Source organism: Anopheles funestus, chromosome 2RL (assembly GCF_943734845.2).
Source record: "Anopheles funestus chromosome 2RL, idAnoFuneDA-416_04, whole genome shotgun sequence".
In the NCBI taxonomy this organism is placed as follows: Eukaryota; Metazoa; Arthropoda; class Insecta; order Diptera; family Culicidae; genus Anopheles; species Anopheles funestus.
In genome coordinates this window covers 47,210,581-47,237,082 of record NC_064598.1, presented here as the reverse complement: position 1 = coordinate 47,237,082, position 26,502 = coordinate 47,210,581, and the positions used below count along the sequence as shown (strand labels likewise).

Below are 26,502 nucleotides of genomic sequence, written 5' to 3'. Positions count from 1 at the left end.
TGCTCCCCACTTCCATACTGCCACCATAATCGGGGGAAGTTTTTCTTACGCTAGACGACAAAATAAATGGTTTCTCGATTGGGTTGATATTCCTAGCCGGCCACTACCGGTCGGTGCTGCTCAACCTGCGGCGATTGATTAATGAATCGGTTGTAATTTAATACGGGATTTAATTTCAATCACTCAATCCTTGGCTAAGCCACTGCGTGAAGCATTTCGAGTGGGAGCAGCAGCAGCCGAGAGGGACGACATCCCTTTTCTTTCGATAATCCTAGCGGGCTTAGAGTTAGCAGCAGTTACAGTCAATTGATGTGTGTACGTGGAACAACGAGTGTTCCGTACTAGGATGACATTGTACGATTGCAATTAATTTAAATGGATTCACCAGCCCGAACAGCACCGGGTAGCAAGTATTTCTCGTAATAAAATTGTATCATATTAACCAGTTACCAGTCCCCCTTTGCTGCGCTGAGTTTTGCTCGAGTAGCAAAAACAATGGATTGGTCCATGCTATAAGGAAAGAGGAGGAACAAGTGACGCATTGGAAGAACGCAAAGTGATTGAGCGATTACGATCGGACAAAGGTCCATAGACGACGGCATAGCCACACTTGTTTTTTTTTGCTAAAGTAATCATCTATCTTCTTTCAATTTAAATTTGGTTTCATGAAAATCTTTCAGATGATTAGCTGTTTTTTTTGTTACTTTTATCGCATTTCTTGTTGATTAAGTTTTTTTTGTCTTTTATGGAATTTCTTTTTGTTAATCTTCCCAAAAATCTAAAAGTAATTTCTGCAACATTTAATTAACGTTTTACGCTGTGTATGTGTTTCGTGATAATTGTTTATGAAAATTAATTGTTTTATTCGTGAATTTGCTATTTGTTATGGCTTTTAAACATGAAATATCGGTTTTTTTATTAAATCAAAAGACCGCTTTATAGAGACTGCTTGATTTTATTTCAACTTCAATTTTTCGCTAAATATGTTTGATAATCCTTTAATGTTCAATTGAAGTATACAGGAGTCAAGTTAAAATAGATATTTATTTAATTAAAAATGTTTATATTTATTAAAATGTTGTCCATAAAGCACCCTGTTATGTAAAAGAAGGAGGTTTTAATAATGCATGGTACTAAATGATAATTTATAAATGATGATTAAATAAACAATTGAACAAATGTATACAAATACATAAATTGACTTAACAACAGAAGCATATAAATAAATATGAAAGCACAACGCCAACATTATTAAAAAGAAATGAGTAAACAGTTGTAAAAAAATTCTTTAATTTAAACAAGTAAATAAATAAATAATTCCATTTATCAATATTTTTAATTATATTGAGACAGAACTAGCAGTTTTTCATAGTATTGCATATAAACAGAAGGGTACAGTCCTTTATGTCAGCGAACGTAAAGCAATTCTCATCGTACAGCTTCACTTTCATCTTCGTCGCCAGCTTTCCAGATTAGTCTAATTGTCTTTGTTTCCAGACGCGGCCATATACACTTTGCACCTTGTCCCGGCACGCTCTAATGCTTCGCTCCAGCGTCCCCTCCAATGCTTACCGAGCATTATTTTCACAACTTAGCGTAATGTTGCGCTAGCAACGAATTTAACCGTCCACCGATCGATCGTGCCCTTCCTTTCCGATCGTTTGGCGATATCCGTGTCCGGGTAGAAAACTTCCCCAATGCCGGGAGCTACCTTATCTATCCGTCACCACTCTGGCACGAGACGGTGGCAGTAAGCGATGGAGGTGATGATCGCGATGATGCTTACGTTGATCTTCGTCCTCTGTTTGTTTTTACCGTTTTTCTTCCGAATCCCTCGATCTCGCTTTGCCAACAATCAACGTGCAAGTGCAAACATTGCACCCTTGGTCACACTAACACCATCGCGTATACGCCTGCATATGTGTTTGGCGTTAGGCGATACGTTTTACATTGGACACGGGAACATCAATTGAAACACATACCCGGTTTTATGGTTGGTGAAACGGATTATCATTAGGGCGGGAAAGGGCTTGATAGTACGGAGGTAATAAACACGCGTATCGTTACTACGGCGGTATTGGTGTATCCGTTTCGGTGATCGCGATTCCATCCCACCCATCACAGAACATTCCAAAAACGATCCGAACCCTTATCAGGTCTGGTACACTGATGTGGACCCCCGTCCAATAGAAGAAGATGTAGATCGATGTATGTGTGTACGGGAGGTGGACAAAAATTCTATAAAAGTAGGCAACCACTACCGGGAACCGTTATTCCCGTCCTGAGGCCCGCCCGGGATCGCTGGTGGCGAACGACTTGTGAACGAGTTGTGTTACGTTGTGCGATCGTTAAAGTGATCCGTCTCTGCTTGTTGGAGAGAACGGATTCATCTTTCCCCCTGCTGGCTTATCCTATGTTTTGAGAGCAAAACCCGGTGGTATATTGTAGTGCGTGACTGTAAGTGCGGGTTCAGTGCGTGAAAGTGCACGAAAACATCACGAACGATGTGGGTCCTCGGTGGAAGGAGGCTGCTGTTAAGCTTCCTGGTGTCGCTAGTGCTGGTCCAAAGTGTTTTCGCAGGTATGTGTACACATTCGAGAAATGGAACGTTTAGGGCGAAAAAGGGGCTTCGGTATAGGGTCAAGCACGGTTGTCGTCTCGTTTCCCAGAAGAACTCCCGTTCAGCGTGTGATGTTCACTTGAGCAAAGTCGAGAAGTGGTCACAACGAGAAACATAAACCAGTTGAGATAATTTAGACAATAAATTGTAATGGGCAATTTGATGACGTTCTGCTTACCGGGATCGTCAACGTGTGGGAACAGAAGAGGAGTATATGACGGCTAGAACTGGCCGTACGTGATCACGGCTTGTTGTTTTACGGGAACAAATTAGAAGCCAAGAAAAAAAAATCATTCTCGGTCGTTTATATGTTTAGAACCGTCTCTTTCGATGGACGGGAATTATCACTCTCTGTACGCAATAGAACTTTCATCCAGCATTGTTGCGTTCTTGATGATGATTGACAATGGCGGCAGCAGCAAACGAATGGGACTTTGTTTTCATACTTTTCGATGAATTAAATTAGTTTAGGCCAACGTTATTTTTTAATACGCTCACGGAAATCATGAGAATTGTTGGCTAAGCAGTAAAAGGCGAGTCGCAATACATGATCCCCTGGATCTACGGCATACACCGACAGACCGAAAATTCTAGAATGTTGACAGAAACAGAACTATAAAACCTGTTGATTCTAGAACAAAACATATGACTCACGCTGCCTATCGTCGGGTCAGTAAAGTGGCGCATATTATTTCTTGAATTGATGGAAACCTTTAGATAGACGTATGCCAGCAATGCAAATAATTTAGTGGTGTAACCAACTAACATGCTTTAGTTCGTAAGCAGGTGAAATGCACGGTGGTCCCCTGTTGATGGCATGCTTGTTAATTGTAGATGACATGTTATGATGATTTTTGAAAAGCAATCGATGTACAAATAGCTTGCTAAACATGTCATTTTGCTGGTCTGACTAGTTTAAATTTCATTATAGGAACTGTTTATTAGATCACAACAGATGAACTCAGTTCAGGTCTAATCGATTCAATATTTTAGCAAATAGACAAGAAAAGATGAGGGCTAGTAAATAACTTCATGACCATAGTGACGTCGTATATGAGTTACAAATATCCTCAGCTAGTGAAGGTAAATCTGATCAAGGCTATTAAAGAAAAGATAAAGTTTAAAGCAAGTGCACATTTTGAACTTTTAATACCTCATTAGCAAGGAGTAAGACATTAGAAGCGATCATCGAAAGTCTCGCAGCTGCACCAATGCCAATGCCTTGCCACGGTGAATGACTGATAAGATCTGCTTAGTTAGCAGTCTTTGCTTGTTCCCGATCAATGTCAAGTTCAAGAGCAAGATTTCGCGTACAATGTGTGCAACGCTAACCGATCATAGTGACCAAGAAGAGGGCGCTAGCATTCTGCCTAGCCACCCGGCTTATCAACATTTGCCAACACTGAGTGTGCACTTTTGCGAAGCTGTCGTAGATGCCCTTTTAACATCGGGGTCGTGAAAAGTTAAAAGAAAGCAGATAGCAAGTAGCGTTGACTGCTTCGTTGCTACTATCACACAATAGGTCAACATACTGCTAAACGATTATGCAATCGGTGATGTGTTTCATATGCTAATCACTCTTGTATATTTTACTTTTTATGTCTGATCCGCGGAACAACAGCATCGTGTAAACAAGGATGTCCAACGCGTAAGTATTATAAAAACGATCGACTGTTGTTTGACGAATAAGATAGCTAACAGGTAGATATCGGTGATTTTCGGTGGTATTTCAGCGAACAAATCTAGCAAGTACACCTTCAAGCCTGGCTTTGTATACCAGTACGATGTGGACAGTTTCGTGCAGATGCAACAGTCGGACAAGGAAAACAAGCAGACTACGCTCAAGGTCGATGGCAAAGTGGAACTGTACGCCGGAAACAATTGTCTGTACACGCTGAAGGTGGTGTCGCTGACATCGTACGCACCGGACGGCAAGAAGACGGCTTTCGGGCCCGAAATCAACAAGCCGGTACAATTCACGCTGTCGAACGATGAGCTGCTGCCCGAAATCTGTACCGAAGCCGACGATACGGACTTCTCGGTGAACGTGAAGCGTGGTCTGATTTCGCTGTTCCAGTCCGCACAGGAAAAGAGCACCGAAACCGACGTTTTTGGCGTGTGTCAAACGTCCTTTTCGAGCTATCCTTCCGGCGATGCAACCGTTGTGGAGAAGATGCGCGATCTGGGCAACTGCGCCTATCGTGAATCGTTGTCGAACAGCTTCGTGACGCGCATCGTCAACAGTAAAGCCGGCATCAAATCGACTCCACTGCTCCAGAGCTCCTACAGCAACCAGCAAACGTTCAAGAATGGTCTGCTTTCATCCGTGAAGCTGGGCGAAGAGTACCAATATCTGCCGTACCTGAAGGAAAAGGTCGGAGTGACGGCTAAGGTTACGACAAAGCTGTCGCTCACGGGCAATAAGGCAGGAGCCGCTCCGGCTTTTGCTGGTACGAGTGAGCCACGCTCCATCATCTTCGAGAATCCCGATCAGCAGCCGTCTGGTAACTTGGCCGTGATCAAGCAGGAACTGAAAACGACCGTCGATTCGTACACACGTGGAAATGTGGGCAAGAAGACTGCTCTCTTCTTCGTGGAGCTGATCCAGCTGATGCGCTACTCAAAGAAGGATGATCTTTTGAACCTTTACAACCAAGTGAAGGCTGGTAGCGTACACTCGAATAAATCGCTAGCACGTAAGGTGTACCTGGACTCGTTGTTCCGCGTCGGAACTGGTGATGCCGTCGAGGCCATTACACAGCTGTACAAGAACAAGGAAATTACCGATGATCAGGAGCAGAAACTGGCATTCCTTTCTCTCAATCTGGTAAACTCGATGACTCATGATGCGCTGAAGGCTGTTAACAAGCTCCTGGATGGAAATCCTCCGCGCGAAGCATACTTGAGCGTGGGATCGCTGGTCAGCAAGTACTGCCAGAAGCACGGATGCCAGTCGGCTGATGTGAAGGAAATCTCGAACAAATTCGGTGCCAAGCTTGGCAAGTGCCAGTCGACTTCGCGTGCCCAGGAAGATGTAATCGTCGCCGTTCTGAAGGGTGTACGCAATTCGGACAATCTGGTTGCTCCACTGTTGGACAAGGTTATCCAGTGCACTGGTCCCGATGCATCGTCGCGCGTGCGCGTAGCGGCCTTGCAAGCCTATCCGGCTGCTTCTTGCAACAAAAAGGTAGTGAACTCAGCCCTGAACACGCTGAAGAACGCTAATGAAGACTCGGAAATTCGTATCCATGCCTATCTGTCACTGGTTGAGTGTCCCTCGGCCAATGTTGCCAACGAGCTGAAGGCCCTGCTGGATGCTGAGAAGGTTTATCAGGTCGGTTCGTTCATTACGTCGCATCTGGCCAGCTTGCGCTCATCGGTTGATCCAACGCGTGACGCTGCCCGTCAGCACTTTGGAAAAATCCGCACTTCCAACAAGTTCCCGTTCGATGTTCGCCGCTACTCGTTTAACCGCGAATTCTCGTATGCCGTTGAATCGCTCGGTGTCGGTGCTAGCGCTGAGACCAGCGTCATCTACTCGCAGAAGAGCTTCCTTCCTAAGTCGGTGGGATTGAACTTTACGGCTGAGCTGTTTGGAAATGGTTTGAACGTGTTTGAGCTGGAGGGACGTCAGGACAACTTGGAGCGACTGGTGGAGCATTACTTCGGTCCGAAGGGTTTCTTCTCCGGCATGGATTTGCAGGCGGCATATGATCTTATCGCCGAGCAGTACCAGAAACTGTCCGGTAAGGCAAAGGAACGTTTCCGCCGTGGTATCCGCGATGACATCCGTGCTCTGGCTCGCAATGTTGATCTGCACAACGACGATCTGCAAGATTTCAACTTCGATATGACGGTGAAGGTGTTCGGATCGGAGCTGTTCTTCCTTAGCACCGGTGATAATGTACCAACCGATCCGGAACAGTTCCTCGAAAAGGCCCTGGAATGCTTCGACAAGGTGTTAGAGGGTGCGAAAAAGTTCGAACGTACCTTTGAGCATCATGCACTGTTCCTGGATACGGATCTCGTGTACACTACCGCTCTTGGTCTTCCGTTGAAATTGTCGGCACAGGGAGCAGCCGTCGCTCGCCTGAATGCTGCTTTGGAGCTCGATGTAAAGAACCTGATTAAGGACTATAACAACGCCAAGTTCAACGTTAAGTTCCAGCCGAGCGGAAGCTTTGAGGTGACCGGAACCATGAGCGTGGATGCGTTCAACGTGATGACTGGAATGCAGGTGGCTTTGTCTGGACACTCGTCTGGTGGAGCCGCTGTCAAGTTTGCACTGCATGATGCTACAGCGTACGATCTCACGATTGATTCATTGCAAGAGAAACAAGATCTGGTCTCGGTGAACTTCCGCGAGGTGATCATCACGCGCGAGCGAGGCAACCAGCTGATTACGCTCCCTGCGAAACGTCAAGACTTTGGCACCAAATTCAGTGAGTGCTTCGATAATCTGTACAGCGTGATCGGTGTGACTGTGTGTGCTGCACATAAAGTTGACCAAGAGGAGGTGTTCGAATTGTACCTAGAGGTTGAACCGAAATTCCACTTCTCCGGCAAGTTTGACAACTCCAATCAGCAGCATGTGACGCTGTTGCTGAGCTTCGATACCCCCGGTTCTCAGATGAAGCGTCTCACAAACCTTCGGCTGGAGGGTGTAACCGCTGGTGAACTGTACGTAAAAGCATCTCTTGAATCGCCGATTCGCAACGTTGACATCCAACTGGGCGTGAACAACAACGATAAGGAAGTAGCACTGTACGGTGTTGCACACATCGGCGTGGAAGAGTACTTGGCCAAGATTGGCTTCCAGAAGGGTAGCTCCGGTGGACGCGATGAATACGTACCAATTTTCACCATCCGCTCGCCGAACGGTGATGCTCAGGTGTCCAAATTTGTGCAAACGACTGGTAAAATCGTGGTCGAGAATCTGGATGGTGGCAAGCGTAAGTACAACCTGCAAAACATCGAATGGACTAGCCCGTACGCACCGAAGACCACCATTAACGGTCACGTTGTATCAAATGGTGAGCGTAGTTTCGATGCCGACGTAGACTTCACCGTCGGTGATGTAAAGAACAACGTACTGGGTCATCTAGACTTTGATCTGAAGCATGTCAAGCTAGACCTTGAGAAGAAGACACCGAGCGATGCGAACAAGAACTTCAAGGTGAATCTGGAGGTGGCCTACACGGACAACTCGTTCAAGAATCTGTTCTCATTCGCGAGCGGTGCGGACTTTAAGAATCCGTCCAACAAGTACGAACTGAGCCAGTATGCCGAATTCACGCTCAAGCCGGAAGCACAAGGTTTGGAATCGCTGAAACTGAACAACAAGTTGCAGCTGCCGAAGCAACTGATCAGGCTGGACTTTGCCACAAACAAGAACAAGTTCTTCGTGGATGGAGAGTACGGTTACGACAAGTATAAGATTGCGGCCAATGTAGATGCCAAGTACAACGAGAAATCGGCCGGCGACTACGATGTGCAGCTGGGTGGTTCACTGAACAAGCACTTCTTCAAGTTCTTCTCGAAGCGCATTGTGGAGCAGAACAAGAGCCGCTTTAGCAACAAGCTGACGGCTAGCACCGGAACGAAGTTCGAACTGAATGGAGCCGTTACGAACCGATTCACTAGCCAGGATGGTGAGCTCAACCTTGAAGGATCACTTGTCGCTGTCGAAAAAGCTTCGCCTTACAAGTATGTATAGTAATAATCTTATCACCTGCCACTACAATCCTTTTGGCTTATTATGCATTTTTCCTTTCGATTTTTCTCTACTTTAACGTTATACAGGCTTTCGCTGACAGTTCAATTCTCTGCAGCGAACGTCCTCTCCAACGCCAAGGTGCTGGTGGATAAGGAAGAGTTCGCTACGTATGACTTGAAGCTGCAACGTGGTCAAGATCCCAATGGAAAATTCACGGTAAGTGCTACAAAAAGAAGGTGCCATCAATGTGATTTATTTCATCTAATACAATGCATTGTTTCGCCGCTTACAGTTTGTGGTAAAGGACTTCTTCGACGGTAACGGTGAGTTCAAGTCGAAGAATGGAAATGGTGATCTGTTTGCCTTGGTCAGCTTCGTCAAGCAGGATCGCAAGGTGAAGCTGGATAGCAAGTTCACTGCAAACAAGCCGGATTACAACGTTGAAGTCGACTTTTACTACGACTTTGAAAAGGACAACAGCAAGAAGGTTCGCTTCGAAACCAAGAACAAAGTCACCCAGACTAGCTTCGACAGCAAGAACAAGCTGGAGGTGTTCTCGGAGAAGTATGAGCTGAATGTGCAAGGGCAGGGCAATCCCAAGCCAGTTGATGGAACGTTCTCGACAAAGTTCAGCCTGCTATTGCCGACTGGAAGACAATTCGGAGGAGACTTCAAACGCGATTCCTCGACGAAGGATGACAAGAAGTTCGGTAAGATGGTAACGAACTTGTACGACAAGCAACCTGGTGGCAAGCAGCGTTCGGTGCAGTGGACCGGCGAGCTGAAGAATGGCGATTTCAAGGCGAAACTCTTCGATGCCGTGCATAATGTAAAGTACTCCGATTTGGATGGTAAAACGGTTGTGCTTGATATGACTGTGAAGCATGTTCCTGCTGGTAGCTACAAATCTGCCGCCGGTAGCCTGAAGGTATCCGGAAGCTTGCTCCCACAAGTGGCTGAAGTGAGTGTCGTTCTTGATGAATACTGCGAACATCACGCGAAGTATCACGTTGATGGTAAATACGGATCGGACTTTACGGCTGCATTTGTGGGAGGATATCACGTCGGAGGCCACGGAAAACCCGCCAGCCATGAGCTGAAGATGGACGTGACTGCTCCCTCATACAAGCTAGGCGTTTCGTCCAACGGAAAGTATCTGGAACCTGACTCGGATGATGGAGTTTACGAGTTCGATTACACCGGATCGGTGGATTACAATGGCCAGAGTGCGTCAGTGTCGACGCAGGCCAAGGGTAATTGCAATCGTGGTAATGGAAAACTCAATCTGAACCTCCCTAATGTGGATCCGATTGCGGCCGAAGGTTCCTACACTTACGACGCGAAGGATGATGGACAGTTCCAATCGAACAGTGCCCTGAAGGTATCATACGGTGCAGGCAAGAACTTTGAATATACCGGATCCGCAAAGGTACCGTCGGCGGATGATGTTCAGGTTCACGCCACCCTAAAGTCCGAGTTTGAGAACATCCGCAGCGTTGATGTGACCTTTAAGCATGCCAAATCGAGCGAAAGTGCGTACAACACGAAGCTACATGTGCTGGCCGACGGCAAGAAGTTCAGCGTAGAGAACGCTATCGTCTTGTCCGAAACAAACCCATCGGTGGACTTTACGCTTGTGTACCCCGACAAAACGGTGAAGGTATCGGGAAGCTACAAGTCGCTTGGACATAGTGCATTCAAGGCCGACGCCAAGGTGCAGAACCTAGCCAATTTCGATATGGAAGCCAACGTTGAGGCCAACTTCGACAGTTACCAGACGTTCTACGTCAAGCTGTACGGTGATGCGCCCATGCTGAACACGAACAAGTTCTCCGTGGAAGTTAACGCCAAGCCGGGCTCGAACGGCAAGGGAGTCAACTTCCGTGCTTCCGAGGGTGGCAAAGACATTCTAAGCGGATACGCCGACTACTCGGTGAAGGAGCAGGGCAAGGCAACGGTCATCGAGGGACAGGGTAATGTGAAACTTTACGACAAACAGCAGACTGCTACCTTCAAGCTGATCCGCGAAAAGCTGTCAGAGTCCGGTTTCTCGGCTACGCTGACTGCTGCCGTTGGCAAGTATTCGGCACACCATGAGTCCCGCGTACAGCCGAATGACTTCCGCGTGAAGACGAGCGTGTGCGATGAGAAGAAGAAGTGCACCAAGTTCGAATTGTCATCTAAGCTGGAACGTGCCGCAGGTGCCTTCAAGCATGAAGCTTTGGTTTCGGTAGAAGTGCAGCAGGTTGGATACGAACATGAGTTTGGTCTGTCTGCTAAGACTAGCGCCAACGGTCTGAAGTTCGATCACACCACGGATATGCAGCTGAAGGCGAAGAACCAGCCTAAATATCAGTACCTGTTCTATGTTCACCCGACTTCTGCCGGGGCAAGTTTGATTCTGCCTACGCGTACCATCGCCGTGGAGGGTGCATTGAACCTGCCGAAGGAGAAATTCGGTCTGTTCGATGGCAGCGTATCGTTCTATCTGGACAAGAAGAATGAACCGAATAACAAGGCTACATTTGCGGTACGTGGTGAAACTAAGATGCTCGGTTCGGCCGGTGTTAGTGCAAACGCTGCGCTGACTTTCTCGCATCCGACAATTAAGGCGCTCGCCGTCCGTGCCAAGGGTAGCCTGGACGGTGAAAAGCAGACGGTGGATGGTTCGGTGGAGTTCGACGTCTTCAAGAAGGCCGCTGACAAAATTGTTGCCAAGGTGCGTTACGTTAACAGTGACCAATCGTTCAAGGGTTTCAACATCACGTCAGAGGCAAGCGTAACAAGCAAGGGCTTGGGTTTGAACTGTGGCTTCAGCGGTCACTCGGCAATGTCGCTCGCCACCCGTCAAGCCAGCGCTGCTGGATCGTTGACTCTGCCCGTCGAAGGATACACGTTCGGTACGTACTTCTTCGGCAGTCCGGAATCGTTTGACTTCCAGCTGACTCGCTTTGGAGAAGATTTTGTGCGCGCACACGGTACATACGATGCAAAGAAATACCGCGGAGATCTTACCTCTACGTTCAAGTTCGTGCCCAACCGCCCGGTAGTGTTTGAGACGCAGCTGAATGGACTCACTTCCGCCAAGTTCTCCTTCAAGCAGGATCAGTTCTTCAGCGCCGATGGTACATTCGGTGTGGACAAGGCGATGACGCTGAATGTCGTAGGTGAAGGAAAGCCACTGCTCAACGCCAAGGTTACACTGGATGCCAGCCACTTCCTGTCCACGGAGTACAAGGTGGATGAAGCTAATGCAAAGACATTCTTGCAGTCACTCAACAAGCAGCTGCAGGGAGACTTTGTTTTGGTAAAGGATGACATTACGCAGCGGTACGCCAAGCTCAACCAAGATGTTTCGAAGCTCTCATCGAACGTGGTTAACGCGCTGCCCGATTTTGGAAAGTTCCAGGAAAGCTACATGAAACAGCTGCAGAAACTGCAGGAAGACATCATGAGCGATCCAGCACTGGCTGAGTTTGTGAAGGCCGCTGCAAAGATCTTCCAGCAGGTGGGTGAAGTGTTCGGCCAACTATCGCAGGTGTATGTCGAAAGCTTCCGCAAGATGTCGGGCATCGTGAATGACATTCTCTCGCAGCTTATGGAGACGTTCAACACGAAGGTCATGCCAGCGCTCAAGGAACTGTCCACGAAGGTGGAGGCTATCTTCTTTAACATCTACGAGGAAACGGTTAAGATGCTGGTGGCCGTGTTCGAGCGCAGCGTTAAGGCACTGAAGGTGTTCGAAGAGGACTTTAACAAGATTGCCACCAACGTATCGGAGTTGTTCCGCACGTTCGCCCAAACATTCAACAAGGCCATCCAGGTGCTCGAAAAGGAGTTCAAGGAACTGTACAAGCTGGTGCAAGAGTACTTCGACTCGTTCGACGAGTTCAAGGCGGTGAAGGAATTGTTTAAGGAATACTTTGATGGATTCGATCGCTACGCCTACCAGTTGTTGAAGGAGCTACTGTCTCTGGTGGAAGCTCTTTATCCGATGCCGGAGGTACAGGAGTTCACGACGGCTATCAACAAGTACATAACCAACAAACTGGAAAACAAGCCGGTCAATGATATCGAGGAATTGAAGGCGCTCTTTGTCAGCTTCGTCAAGGTGCTAAGCCAAGCCGTGGAACGTCTGATCTCGGGTGTTAACGTACAGTTGTCCGAGCCAACGTTCGGCAGCGATAGCTTCACCTCGTTCGTGACGTTCAAGTTCCTGCCATACGTGTCGAGCATCCAGTTCAGTCCTTGGAACTTTGTGCGTAACGAGAAGTTCTACTCGATTCGAGACTTCGTCCACCAACTTCGCTTGTACGCTTTCAATCCGTTCACACGCGTACCTGTGTTCCACATGCACGGACAGTTGGGAGACGGTGGTCATTTCTTCACGTTCGACGACAAGCACTTCACCTTCCCAGGAAGCTGTTCGTACCTGCTGGCATCGGACTTTGTCGATGGAAATTTCAGTATCGTAGCCGACATGGACAATGGTCACCTCAAGTCGGTGACTCTCGTGGACAAGGACTCTACGGTCGAGCTAAACAACAAGGCCGTCGTGAAGTACAACGGCAAGGACACCGATCTTCCGATCTTCCAGAAGGATGTGTACGTGTTCCGCAAGTACTACACCGTTACCATCGGTACCAAGTACGGTGCACAGGTTATGTGTACGACCGATTTGAAGATCTGCCACTTCTTCGTGTCCGGATTCTACTTCGGCCGTCTGCGTGGTCTTCTCGGAAATGGTAACTACGAACCGTACGACGATCTGGCTATGCCGAACGGTGTCATTACCCAGGTATCCACCGACTTTGCGAACAACTACAAGACAAGCCAGGCTTGTGCAGCTGTGGCCGACCACGGTCACGATTCGCACGCTCACGCCAACCCGACCTGCGCCAAGTTCTTCGGTTCTGAATCTTCGCTGAAACTGTGCTCGTATCTGCGCGATCAGGCAGGCTACAAGGAAGCTTGTAACCATGCGGCTCACGATGCCGGTGATAAGGCGGACGAGGCTGCATGCGGTATTGCTCGCCTGTACGTGTCCAGCTGTACGCTTTACGGCATTCCGACTGTTATGCCCAGCCAGTGCGAGAAGTGTGCCAACAATGAGGGCGCAACGATCGATGTGGGCGATTACTACACGGTGAAGGCTCCGCAAAAGCAGGCCGACGTAGTGGTGGTTGTTGACACCTCCCTTGGTACGCTGCTGGGCGAACTGGTACAGGCTACGATCAACGATTTGCGCAAGGAACTGAAGGGAGTGGATGTGAACATCGCCGTGATTGGCTACAGCAAGACGGACAAGTACACTAGTTTGTTCTCGCATGGCGGCAAGCTGGACTACACCGGCAAGCTGGGCCAGGCCGATGTCAGTAGTGGACCGAAACAATGCCGAGGATTGGTAACGGGCGTTGAATCCGTAGACGCCGTGCTCCAGGTGTTGCAGAAGATTAGCGAACAGACGAAGGAGAACCTGGGTGCTACGACTGAGGTGTATGCTCTGCGTCGTGCCTTCACCTATCCGTTCCGTGCAACTGCCAGCAAGTCGGTGTTGGTGTTCCGCGCGGATTCGATCGATGTTGCACAACCGGTAAGTGTTATGCGGTGCTGCAGCCTACGGTGGACACCTAATGAGCTGATCAAACCTTTGCGTTAATATTTATGATTACAGGGAAGTGCACTCAGTGCTGCATTGGGACTGGCTAACGTAAAGGCACGCGGCATCATGTTTAACATGGTTGCCCCACTGAAGAGCGTCGGACTCACAAACACCAAGGACCAGTCGAAGGTCAAATCGATTGTTGGTAAGTAATGGAATGGGTGATGGAAAATGAAAACATCAATCAATCAACCACTCTTCTGTTTCCACAGGCTTCAACGAGCGCGTCGTATACCACATGAACGACAAGAAGCGCACCGTGGGTTCGACTGAGATGAAGAAATCGCTCAAGTATGACGATGTGGTCGCCGTGTCCGCCGTCGAGCGATTCGGTGGTAATTTCTTCGTGCTGCAGAACTACGCTCAGCAAAAGACTCCCAAGGACAAGAAGCAATTCATCTCGGTTGTGGCCGCCGTGCTGGCCGAACAGCTTACCCGAACGGAGACTACTAACGATTGTGTTTGCTATCTGCGCGGTGGTTTACATCCGGAATCCTTCTGCAGTGCTACCGATGTTCAGGTGCTTCCACCATCGGTATGTTAGCCGTAGCGGCAAGTCGTAGTACCCATCCATCGGTTCCATCAGTCTAACGGTATTTATTCTTCTTGCGTTACAGAAAAAAGCCGGCGGTGCCAAGGGATAAGCTACACGTGCAGCAACATTCATAGAGGTTATTTATTGTGTTAAGAAGATGCAGAGTAAACTGCGCGCCACAAAACCATCCAAGCGCGTGGCGTAAAGATGAAAGAAGCCGAAAGTCCATTAATCCTCACTGTTGGTAGATGAACAAAGCACTTCCCCATGTGGTACGAGTGTGAAGGAATAGAATATGCAGTTGTTTTCAACGCAGTGTTTCTTTTGTTAAGATCATAATTTGTCTGATTTAATTAAATAATGAGACTTTTTAAATGAAACAACAAGCCTCCTTTTTATTTCTCTGTATCAACCGATTGTTTTTTTAAACATGCGAACATATTTGTATTTGTATCAAATAAGGAATCAATTTTGTGCTTACTTAAAAATTAGAGCTCAATAGAATTAATGTTTTTTTGAACATCGAAACGAACGCACTCTACTACGAGCTAGCTCTAGACGAGCTTATTTGTTTGACTCAAATATTGCTTCACAGCTACTAAAATTTAACAAAATCATATAAATTTCAAAGTACCATTTTTAAATGTCCTGGCGCAAACCATGCCTCGGTAGAACATAATTGAATTACTTAATACAATATAATCCACCTTCCAACGTTGCACTTGTTGAACCAGACTCAAACCAGCGTAAACTTGAAGGGCACAGTTGCTGAAATGATTAATGTTTCGCTAGCGGCATTTTCGATCGGCCGCAAGGTCATTCAATTACCGATGGAATCGAAATGAGTGTGTGATTCTTTTTTTTTATTCTGTTGTTGACTGCAAACATGTACCTTTGAACGTGTTGAACCTGCCCAGTAGTGCCATCGATTTTCCATCACCATCAAATCTTGTCACATTTAACCTCTCAAATGCCCAATCAACCATCGTCATTGTTGTTGACGCGTATAAATTATTAATATCGAAGCTGCTAATTTATTTAATACACATTTTAATGATTATTTACATTTGCGTGTGCGTGTGTGTGTGTCATGTTCACATTGCGTACCGGGTGTTTCCAGTTAATACGAAGAATCCATTTGTATGCATGTTTGTTTTAATGTGTCATTATACCCTCCACACGTGTGGGTTTATCAAGGAGAAACATTCCCGGATTTCGTTATTCCTCTCGCCTTGAAATCACACAAACAATTCTCTACTTGTTACCATCTCTTCTCCAAGAAAGAAAGCGATTCAAGGATCAATGGCGAAATTCTAGTGAAAGTGCAATTACTTTGGACCCGTTGGATTTGTGCTTAATTCAATCAATGAAGCCCGCTGAGTCTCGGCTTCTTTTCGACCGCCCGGTCAATGTTTTAAACCTTTCCACTAATGAATTTGCACTCGCACGCACCAATCCGGAAAGCTAATGAAAGAAAGTACACTCGACTGGTAGCTGCATAATTGATCAGATTGCAAATGGTTTAATGCATTATTGATGGGATTAAATCGATTTTATGCATCGTTTGGATTGTTTGCCACTTGTGGGCTATTTTTTTCTCTCTCTCTCTCTTTGTTGTAGCAAAACTCGTCCAGCACTTTGGACACTAGAATCTACTTCGTGTCTCCTGCTGAATGGAAAGCCTAAACCAGCTATAAGCTCTACCTTGGGATGTGATAATAACAGATACGATAATGTTTGGACAAAAATCCGCTTAAATCCGAGATAATTCCCTCCCCTCCCCCACCGGCAGGTTCGATGAATGAATAGGTTTATAGGAAATTTACAAAATAACTCACATCGCTACTGTGCCCGGCGCGATTTGTTTGACCATTTTCTCAAAGCGCTAGATATGGAACTTTACGCTAAACGAGAAGGTGTAGTTTTCTCCAAAAACAGTGCACCAACAGCCGGGCCGGGAGGATTAAATGCATCCCGGCAGGCTCAACCCGCTGCATGAGTGGCGATCGTAAAAAGCAACGACCGTAAGGGATAAACGAATCCTATTGTTCCTAGCCAGCTGATAGAGGGAAAATGCAAGGGAGAGAGAGAGAGAGAGAAAGAGTGTGTTTCTCCACATGGAAAGTATACAAGCTACCCAGACTATGTAGCTTGGGATTGAATTAACTCCAGAACGGTTAAGCATGCGAGTATTTTCGAGTACGCTTCAAAACGACCATAAACCATGATGGAATGTAATGCATATCGATGCAATACCATCAATGCACTTGATCGAGACAGGAATCTAAAGTTCCAATACCGGCATAAAGATAGCTAATCGGGATGGTTGAAGGCAGAAGTACATCGAACAGTGAAGCAGCTGGGCATCTCCCATCTACATATATCGTGTAATTTAATCGTACATGAACAAGGACATGCTGTGCGTGGTTTTATCCGGTTCATCGATTCGTTCAGAGTTGAACACAATTTTAAATTAATTTTCATAAATCCATGCCATTGTCCAGTGCAGGGTAGGGTCGTAAGGTGCATGTTTTCTAATTGAAATGCCCGATGCTACAGTGTTTGGTAGCATGGTCGCTTGACCGACAGCCGCCGGTACGGATGGTTGATTTCAAATTGAATTCGGGCTTTCCGTTTTTAGAACCCGACGCATGCACCAAACAACACCAATATACCAACGGCAAACGATCGTACCGTAGTGCTGGCACGATAATTCTGGGGCTAAAATGAGATACTTTTACTCCGGTCCCGACCGAAAGGAATTGGTCTCGTGTTCTAATCAAACCTAATTGGGTATTAGCTGAGGCGGCCCGGCCGTTGTCGTACATACGGGTTTAACAACCGACGCGCCTCATGTTATCTTCAGCGCCCGTGGATAGCTCGCGATCTGTATCTGCCGTTCGTTCGTATCTGCTGACGAACTGCTCGTCTAGGATGGAACGAAATCCCGCAGTCGTGTCGGCTACACAGTTACGACACAATTGTCTCTACATTATACCATCAAAACCGATGGGAACGACGGGATTGTGGCTTCTTACTCGGGACGATAGTCACATACGAAAATGCATAAAATCTGATTTACCTCCTAGGGGCCGTAAACGATGAAATATGCCAGCGTGTGCGATAATTGAAAGGTTGTTTCACTTCGACATCTGTGATGCGGATTTTTCTTCTCTTCTCTTGTGCGATGTGAGCTGTTTACAATGGGGAGCGATTTTTTTTCCTCTCCCTTCGATGGTATGACCTGTTTAACGGCATGATTCAACAGTTTACGATCAAGTTCATCAAACAGCGAAGAGCTAATTTAAACGCGAATTTTGCGTCCGTTCGCGAATTGTTGCGTGGTATTTTGACGAACGCCTGTTCAGGCTACCGAAACACAGGTCACGCACAACAGACGCGCTTATGGTGCGCTTGTTGATTGGTCATTATGCTGACCAGCAGGAAGGGAATGGTAACGGCCCACGGGTGGCAGCATTACCGCGCGCATAAGTGACATTAAACTTGAGTACGCGAGTTCCCCGTAACACTTCGGGGAACAATTCCAGGCCGTTTGTTTTTATGTGCAGCCCGTTGTATCCCGAGGAGTATCGTGCTGAAGATGCCTCATTGGGAGTGGTCATAAAAATGAATGCAGACAAAACACATACACTCGAAATTCGTTTCTTCGGGAGAAGGGCAGTGGAACCGTTTGATGAGCCTGTTTGTTGGATTAAAAGTAAATAAAGAAGTGGCTGTTAGACGAGGGAATTGAAAATAAGATGCTTCATCAGTTGGCAAATCTTACCATCGGCTGAGGTGATGAAAAAACACGTTCGGATGGTACTTAATTCACTGCGATTAGAAGGAAACGATCGAACCACTACATTAAATAATACATTTATCAATATGGTTCAGAGCAAAACTAGTTGAACTAAACTAAATGGAAACGCCAATCTTCCGTGTTTGTCGGGATTCAATCCCTAACAGGATATGCGAAAACCTAAGACAGTAATTACATCGGATCTTTGGAAGAAACACGATTGTATTTATTTATTTATTTATTTATATTTAATGATAACGGCTTTGCGAAACACGAGTGTATATTATATCTTTCACTATTTTCTGACATGATGAATTATACAGTTAATGTATGAAATCGCCTTTGGAACTGTCACTTCAGTGTTGGAAAATTCAAATCTCGGTTAAGTAATTTCAGAGCTCCATGTGAGGAAATCTTTCATCAACACCACTGCATTCAATTTACCAGTTTCTCAACTGTTGTCAAATTATTTATACATAAGTACTCAAGAATTTTACGTACATTAATTTAGAACTCTATCAAAGGCATTCCTAATTTTAGATTTTTATTGAAACACTATCTGTAATGTCCGTTATAGATTTAATTTTGCTGGAATTAATGTACGTCCCATTTCTTTTGTTTGACGCAATTCACGACTTGGATTCATTTAGCGGCACAGTTGAATACTGCCACGGCATTAGTATTAGAAAATTATGTTCCATTAGCTGTACACCATAGATTTTACCCCCGGACACCATGACGTTCAATGTTTCGTTTCACACCATTAGTCGTTTAACTTCAGGCCCACGATTCGTATCGAAAGCTGCAATAATGCATATTTACTACCACTACTATTCTGGCATTGCTATTTATTTGCAGAGCCTCCCTGCTTGATATACACTGTATGCCCTACCAGCTGTGTAGGTTCCGGTGGTGCTTCACGGAAGAAGCGATCTATTCCGATGTAATGATTGCGTTAATGGAGCATAATTAATGTTCTTAATTATCGATTTCCTACAAGCTGTTTTTATTTACTGCCAACCAGTGTAACAAATGGTTCAGGTTTAGTTTTGTGGTTCATTTTGAGAGTCTAAGCTGATGCTTTGGTTTTAAAATATTTCAGTTAAGTGTGTAGTTGTGTTGTCCTTAGAAATTAACAATAAAGCTCATGAATTGAAATATTAATAAAATGAAAAGTAAAAACTCTAATTACAAAATTATTTGTTTTCTTTTCAGAAAAGTTTAATAAACTGGTAATTATAAGAAAGTGACTTTTTTCTCTTTTCGAAAAAATGTTCCATTTTCCGTCTTATTCACCATTAGTAATTATTTGTCTACCATTCCATTTGAAACCGAATGAAGCGGCGGACCACTTATAAATCCACTTTCCAGTTATATGTGTTACACATCCGACACTTTGCGAAGCGAACATTCGACGACAACCGCACTGATCCTTCACTTGGTCGCTTATTCATGCCGCAAGGCACGGATTGACCTCAAGACCACCCAGACCCAGTCAACCAAATGACTAATCAAGTCACTTGATTGTAGCAGTGAATGTTATTTTCACAGTCAGTTCATATCCCATCAGTCCTGCCCGGATCATACTCGACCCATTGGCCAGCTACTCGGCGCCCTTCACAACGTCTGTCTGTCTGTGTGTGTGTGTGTGTGTTTCTGTATGTGTGCTCAGCGATGATGAGAGTGCAAGTTAGGTAGTTCACTTCAATTAGTACTATTTCGTCCTCTTTCAGTGCAGTGTTTTTCATTTGCGAAGTAAGTAGACTTTGCTGCTGGTTTTATTATTTTCACATCGCACCACTCTACAACCTAGTTTACACGATTCTTTCGAACGTTCTAAAGTGCCCTTCACAACCCTTTACAAGGTATACGCACTTGGTGGACTGTGCGAGAGAAAAGGCAAACCATTGAAATGGGTTCTTCTGAATACTGCATCCATTCCCGGACGGATGTAGAATGAAAAGGACGGAAGTAAATGGGAGATAGTGAATTGGAAAAAAATCTCCCTTTTTCCCGGGGGGAAATAAACCCGGGTTGCCATCATCTCGGCGATGAAGAAGAAGCGCACGGTGCGAACACGTCGAGCACGTAGCGAGAATCGATTATAAAATCTCTCGGGCAGTTATGTTGGGTTGTCTGTCTGCAGTACGAGATAGTTGTAGCCATCCCCAGGCATGCTCCACCCACCGGCAGCATTCCAGCGGGAGAGACAACTTTTGATACAAACCCCTGAATACACACAAACAGGGTATGGGTTCGAGTGTACAGTGCCAATCAAAAATTAAATTTTATAAATATTCATGCAAATGCTAACATGCAATTGTGGCTTTCGGGGTATTACACACTTAATTAATTTTTATGTTCTTTCGCTCTTACTCTCTTTCTCACTTTCAGCAACCCATTTCGGTGTAGGCTGTTGCCGGCCTGCCGGTACCGGGATCTTCCTAAAGTCCCGGTGGGAAAACCACGTTATTGCTGAACGTGAACGTCACCGAAGCAGTCGTCAAGAAGGAAAATGGAAAACATTGCACAAGAGGAAAGTAACCGTTGTACGTCGATAAAGGGATAGTTTGCTTCAACAATTTGTCCCTACGATGTACGGTGAAGCTAAAACCGTGTCCACATATTAATGGTGCCGAGTCTGTTGCAATATGCGGATATATACCGAAAGGTAGTGAAGTAAAACAAATTCGCTTAAAGTTTCATCGAATAAAGCGAAATGTCTAAATATTAGAATTCATCTTGTTAAATACTTACAGTGTTAGCTTAAGAAGCATTCATATTCAACAGATTGTGCCAATTCTAAAATATAGATGATGATGAATATGTGAACAAGAGTGTTGTGCTGATAATCATAAAAATCATATTTGAATTCTGCTTACGTCTTTACTTTACATATCTATCGAATCGAATAAAGCTGAGACTATACAAAATAATTAATGTTAAAATAGCCGTATCCGTAGATGTTCGCTCTTATAACTAAAAAAACCGCGGGTTTAATTTTTTGATATAAATAGTCCTTAGTAGGATGTTAAACAATGCAAAGTTAATGAGGATGAAGCTGTTGGATGTAGAACTAGCGTATGCTTTAGCGATACGAACTTAGTGGTGCCACAAATAATGTTCGCATTTACTCCCGACATCCAAGTGAACACATTTAAAAAATTCTAACGGAACACACGATAGAACTGTGTTCAACTTTCAGTAACGTATCATTCGTTATCGTCGCTTTCCTAGTGTTGGCATCTTGACACAAAAACTGCAAGTGAAATGCAGCAGCAAGTAAGGACGAAGTAAAGTAACATTACCGTTCCACTCGGAGGTTACATTCTTCTTCAAGATACTTCATTATGAACTTAGCCAGGCTTTAATATGCCAATTATATTGGCAAACGAACGAGGAGATGAGCTTGTTAACAAAAAAAGTACATTTTGACACAGATTAGAGATCCAGGATGCAGATCGAAGAATGCTGATATACGATCGACATAACAATTTAAGGAAACAGATCAAATCGAATTGAACTACTTAAGTAATTTCAACGATTAAACGAAGTGGATCACTTGCCCTTCCGAGCAGCTGAAGAATAAAAAGTGGTTCAAATTTGATCACTTTTCTTCGTCAGGTTTTGCTAAGACTGTTGCATAACATAACATCAAGATAAACGATCGAATGATCGAAAATCAGGAGTCTATGTGAACTGAAGATTGTTCTGAAACTGGTTTGATGAAAAATATCACCCTTATCAGTCTTTCGAAACTCTTACACTATAGTATCCCTTAATATCGCTAATTTGTTGCAACAGAATGGATTTAGGAGATTATTTAAGAGAAAAGTATAAATTTAAATTAATTGTTGAACCGTCCTTAACATTCATGTTACAACTAAAAAAACTACAACAAATGAATCTCGTGATAAGAGTGTTTTTCTTTATTCTGGTAGGACGACCTGGCCGTATTCATTGATTGATTGATTGATTGGCCGTGATAAGAGTGCTAACTGTACTACAATTGAAAAACATTACTTTAATTAAATATTATAAAGAAAATCGTAGCCATATGTATAAGTACAAAGAAATCCATGGGATTGTATCGAGTTAATGAATTAAAAAAAAATAAAAAATCCTATTATTAAAAACAAGAAAGATTTGACTAGGTAAGCGCTAATTAATTTTAGTTTCATCTTGTAAAGACATTTACGAAAGAAAGTAAATATTGGCTTTCCTATGTTCAATTATTTCCTGCAAATATATTTAAAATTCGATAGATAATCAATATTGTTCAACATTCGTAATACATTTTTAAGCTTTATATTATTACTTTTAAAAAATTGGAATCACAATAAAACAACGGTATTTTGATCATGAAATTGAAAAAAATAGCTTTTCAAAATGCTTCCTTCCCTTTGCCGCATTATGCATAATGCAAATAGATTCCTTACAATGAATCAATTCTTACTCGTTCGAGAAAAAACCCCAAAACTATACGTCAATTTAAACCTATGCCGTTGATAGATTGACATTTTTCACCATTAATTATGTTTTCCTTCCAATCGATACCGACCAATTGAACCCGGTTTCGGTCGAATGACGGATGGATTCGTATTTACCCTGCTGCGAAGGCAAATTTACAAAAGGAAGAAATGAAACCTCCAGTCCGGTAGCGCTCGTTTACACGTTTTCCTAATTTAATTAAGCTTCCGAAAAATGTTTACCAATGCGGTATTTAGGCGAGTTGGAGCGGGTTGGACAGCGTTTGCCCACCGCTTCACATGTGGCAAAGTTGAAGTGTGGGAGTGCAATCGAAAATTGGAATCAAATTTTCCGTCCCAGCAAACGGTCCCGCAAGCAGCGGTCAAATAACGGTCGGAGCTGCATATGATGTCACCGTGCTTTTTTGGGCTGTGAGATCGGACGAGTCGGTCGAGCGTAATGATTGAAATTGATATCACCCTGCCACCGACGGGCAACGGTCGCTACCAGTTGGTGTTCCGGCTGAACTTTCATCCCCCCCGAACTGATGCTGTGGTTTTCCCGTGGTCAAGCGTCCTTGCACCGTGTATCGGTACCTTCGCCTTCACCTTACTTAAGGCAGATCCTCTCGCTACTTATACCATCGCCGATCTTGTCCGGTTGGTAGCCACCACAAAAACCCGGAACGAGAGCACTTGTTATTTTGACCGTGTCACTGCACGAATGGTTGTTCCTGCGAGCCAGGTTCCAACTTGTGGTTGGTAATTGAATTTCGCCTGAGAGCCTTCCGGGGGACATTGGTTCAAATTTTTTTTTTTTTTGGTTTTGTTTTTCTCGTTCCGGTGTTTGCCGGAAGCTAGCCTCTGCCATTCGGGTTGTGTCTTAACCGCAATCGTGATCTAGCAATTTTGCCAAAGACGCTAGCATTAGGAGGATGCATGGTTAAAATAATGCAAAATTTTTGACCGCCAATATGGCGCTTTATGTGGACAATATGGTGAAGCGTTTGTATAAAATGGCGGCAATCGAAGAATCATGTATTTCTTCAACATACTGCAGGATGATCCACAAAACGATCGATAACGATGAAGAAAAAAAGGCTCGTGTATGAAACGCCACGTTCGGAGGCTCGTGAAAAATAGCTTTGAGCAGTACAAAACGAGGCTTGAACCAAAGCTGATGAAAGAAAAGAAAAAAACAAGGAGGAAAGGAATAGCAGAACACATCGGAAACCATATTGCAAACGAGGAAAAATGTTCGGGGCTGGTTTTGCGGATTTTGAACCAGGTACCAGTGACTTGTAATCTATCTCTTTATCTACTGAAGCGCGTCCTACCAGCGCATCCATTTATCTTCTTTCGTGAAGCATTCATTGCTGTTCGGTGTTTTTTGCTTTTTTCCGTTTTTTTTGGCTACTCCTCAGCTTCCTTCGTATGGTTTCACATTTTTGCCAAAAAAAACCCCAGACACACACACACACACGTACCTTCGGGGTGAAAAATCTTTCCAATCGCTAGTGCGAGCGAATGTTTCTACTTCTGTACTGCAGCGAATGATCGGTTATTTCGGTGTGTTGCTTTTGGCATCCCCATTTTGGATCGATTGTTTCAGCCACAGTTACCATCGGCTGACGGTGGTGGGGTCGAAACCGATGACGACTGCGACGTGTGTACGGGTGTCGGGTTCTTATCGGGTTTTTAGGAAAATAGAAAATGTGAGCCCGATGCCGGTGTAAGATTATCCATAATCCATCACCGGTTATTAGACGGAGCTGAAGTAGTTGCTTGCCCGGCATGCTCCGGTTGTGGTCGACAGCAAATGGTTGGCTGAATCGTTGTCGTTCGTTGCGTACTGTGCAGTGTTTCGAATCGACCGGGATTGGACCAAGAAGAGATGGATAGGGGCTTTAGAGTGTCTTTTGCTGGAGAAGATCACTTTCACAGTGTTCTGACCGTTCGGACTATCGACGATTTTTTTTGTTCTGTTTTTGGTTTTTACCAACGAAGCCTGGTGAATTCCTGGAAGACTTAACCGAATGGACTGATTTTAGCAGAATTTTGCTTTCCAACTCATCTTGGCAAATGTACAAACTAACTAGAGGAAAACCCGCTTTTCTGTGTGTTTTATCGAGCGAATTGGAAGCGAGTGGTTTGAGGGATATAGAAAGAGGGTTTTGAGAAATGAAAAAATACAAACAAACAACAACCCACACTGCACGCTAGGAACAGTGGGATAATGGGAATAAAACCATTCATCAAACTAATCCGACGCGTCCGTATTTAAGGTCCGGCGGTTTAAGTGTTTTCGCTGCATAGTTTTTCGTTGAGCGCAGTATAACAGCCATGCACAACAGCGAGATGCTCACTTTCAATGTGATAATCTCGACGTATCTTCGACGTTGCACATTCGGAATGACCCACATCGACAGGGGAAAAGATCGATGCGCCACCCTCGTCGTCAAGATTATGCTTTTAAATCTTGATTGAAGTATCACTCTAAGCGTTGTTTGTGGTTTCACTTTTCATGTGGTTTTTGTGCATCCTTTTCGCACGAGGAAAGTTGTATGTTCCTTTATTTAAAATGATGTTAAAAATTGTTAGCTATCTTGTGCATATTTTGCATATTATGCATATTTTTATCCAACATATACGGATCGTTTTTGCTTTGCTTAATTATATTTTGTAATGATTTTGTTAAATTCATATTGACCTTTTTTCTTTTTATATTTAATCAACAACCAGTGTCGCATTGAGTTGCTCTTGTGACAGACAATCATGGCTTGCATTCAAAATCGTTTGCTTACTAAGCAACATAAATCCGACAGAAACCTCATAATCCAACCCATCTTGACTTTCCATTAATTAAGCAATATCATAAAAATAGTCAATAAACCAGTGAAATGAAACGGTTGATCGATCCCCTCCTTCACTCGCCTATTTTTCACAACAAATAGCACAAACCTTCGTTTGCCAGGTTGAGAACGGAGTAGAACGGGTTATCAAAAGTTTGCGTGCGCCCTCGCATTGCCGCTCATTAATAATGACATCAACGAGAGCCGAATCCTCCTATGGCCGCCGGCACCGGTTTCTCGAGAGTTTGCAAGTTGTCAGTTTATTAGTCCTTCTCGGTTCGTTTCGGCTAATGTAAACGAGAAAAGGATATCCTTTTTTAAGCTTCTCCCATTGCTTCCATTTCATTTCGGAATTCGCTTTAACTCTTTATATTTTTTTTGCTCACCCAAAATGTGCACGTTGGTTACAGTGCGCGAGCGAAACAGAGCCATCATAGAAACAAATAGTAGCATACTGCAGAATGGAGGGAATTGTAAGTGGAGTACAAATAGATTGGAGACGAATTAATTAAACATGATTTAATTAATTATCCTCTTCCATGGTACGTGGTATGGGGAGCGTATTTGTAAGCGATATTTGTGGAACTTTCCGAGGAATCTGACAAGCGTAAAGGGACATCTTACGGTTCACAGCATTAAAGCTTAAGGATGGTTCAACTATTACTTAACGTAAAAATAGTGAATTTTTGCTCCCCTCCCACCCTATCGTAACAAAACGTAATCTTTGAAGAATCCCCTCGTATTATTATCCTAATGTGTGTATGTATTTAAAGTATTTTTGAAATAAAAAATTATAACATATTTCTTAACATTTCCAGAACATAAAAACCTTGGAACATCCATAGT

The 26,502-nt window shown here is 44.5% G+C and overlaps 1 protein-coding gene across 1 annotated transcript; it reads left to right on the top strand.

Moving 5' to 3' along the window:
* Nucleotides 1–2,265: 2,265 nt before the first annotated feature.
* On the top strand, nucleotides 2,266–14,919 carry LOC125764786 (apolipophorins). Its single transcript, XM_049429365.1, has 8 exons — nucleotides 2,266–2,580; nucleotides 4,242–4,268; nucleotides 4,354–8,326; nucleotides 8,423–8,552; nucleotides 8,629–13,929; nucleotides 14,011–14,143; nucleotides 14,211–14,533; nucleotides 14,616–14,919. The coding sequence occupies exons 1-8, from the start codon at nucleotides 2,505–2,507 to the stop codon at nucleotides 14,640–14,642; spliced, it is 9,990 nt and encodes a 3,329-aa protein (XP_049285322.1). The 5' UTR covers nucleotides 2,266–2,504; the 3' UTR covers nucleotides 14,643–14,919.
* The last annotated feature ends 11,583 nt before the right edge of the window (nucleotides 14,920–26,502 follow it).

What these genes read in the sequence shown, in the direction of transcription:
- LOC125764786 (XM_049429365.1), top strand. Translation starts at nt 2,505, where the DNA reads ATGTGGGTCCTCGGTGGAAGGAGGCTGCTGTTAAGCTTCCTGGTGTCG. An exon ending in TAAACAAGGATGTCCAACGC is followed by an intron (nt 4,269 to 4,353) that starts GTAAGTATTATA and finishes GTGGTATTTCAG; the next exon opens with CGAACAAATCTAGCAAGTAC. An exon ending in GAAAAAGCTTCGCCTTACAA is followed by an intron (nt 8,327 to 8,422) that starts GTATGTATAGTA and finishes AACGTTATACAG; the next exon opens with GCTTTCGCTGACAGTTCAAT.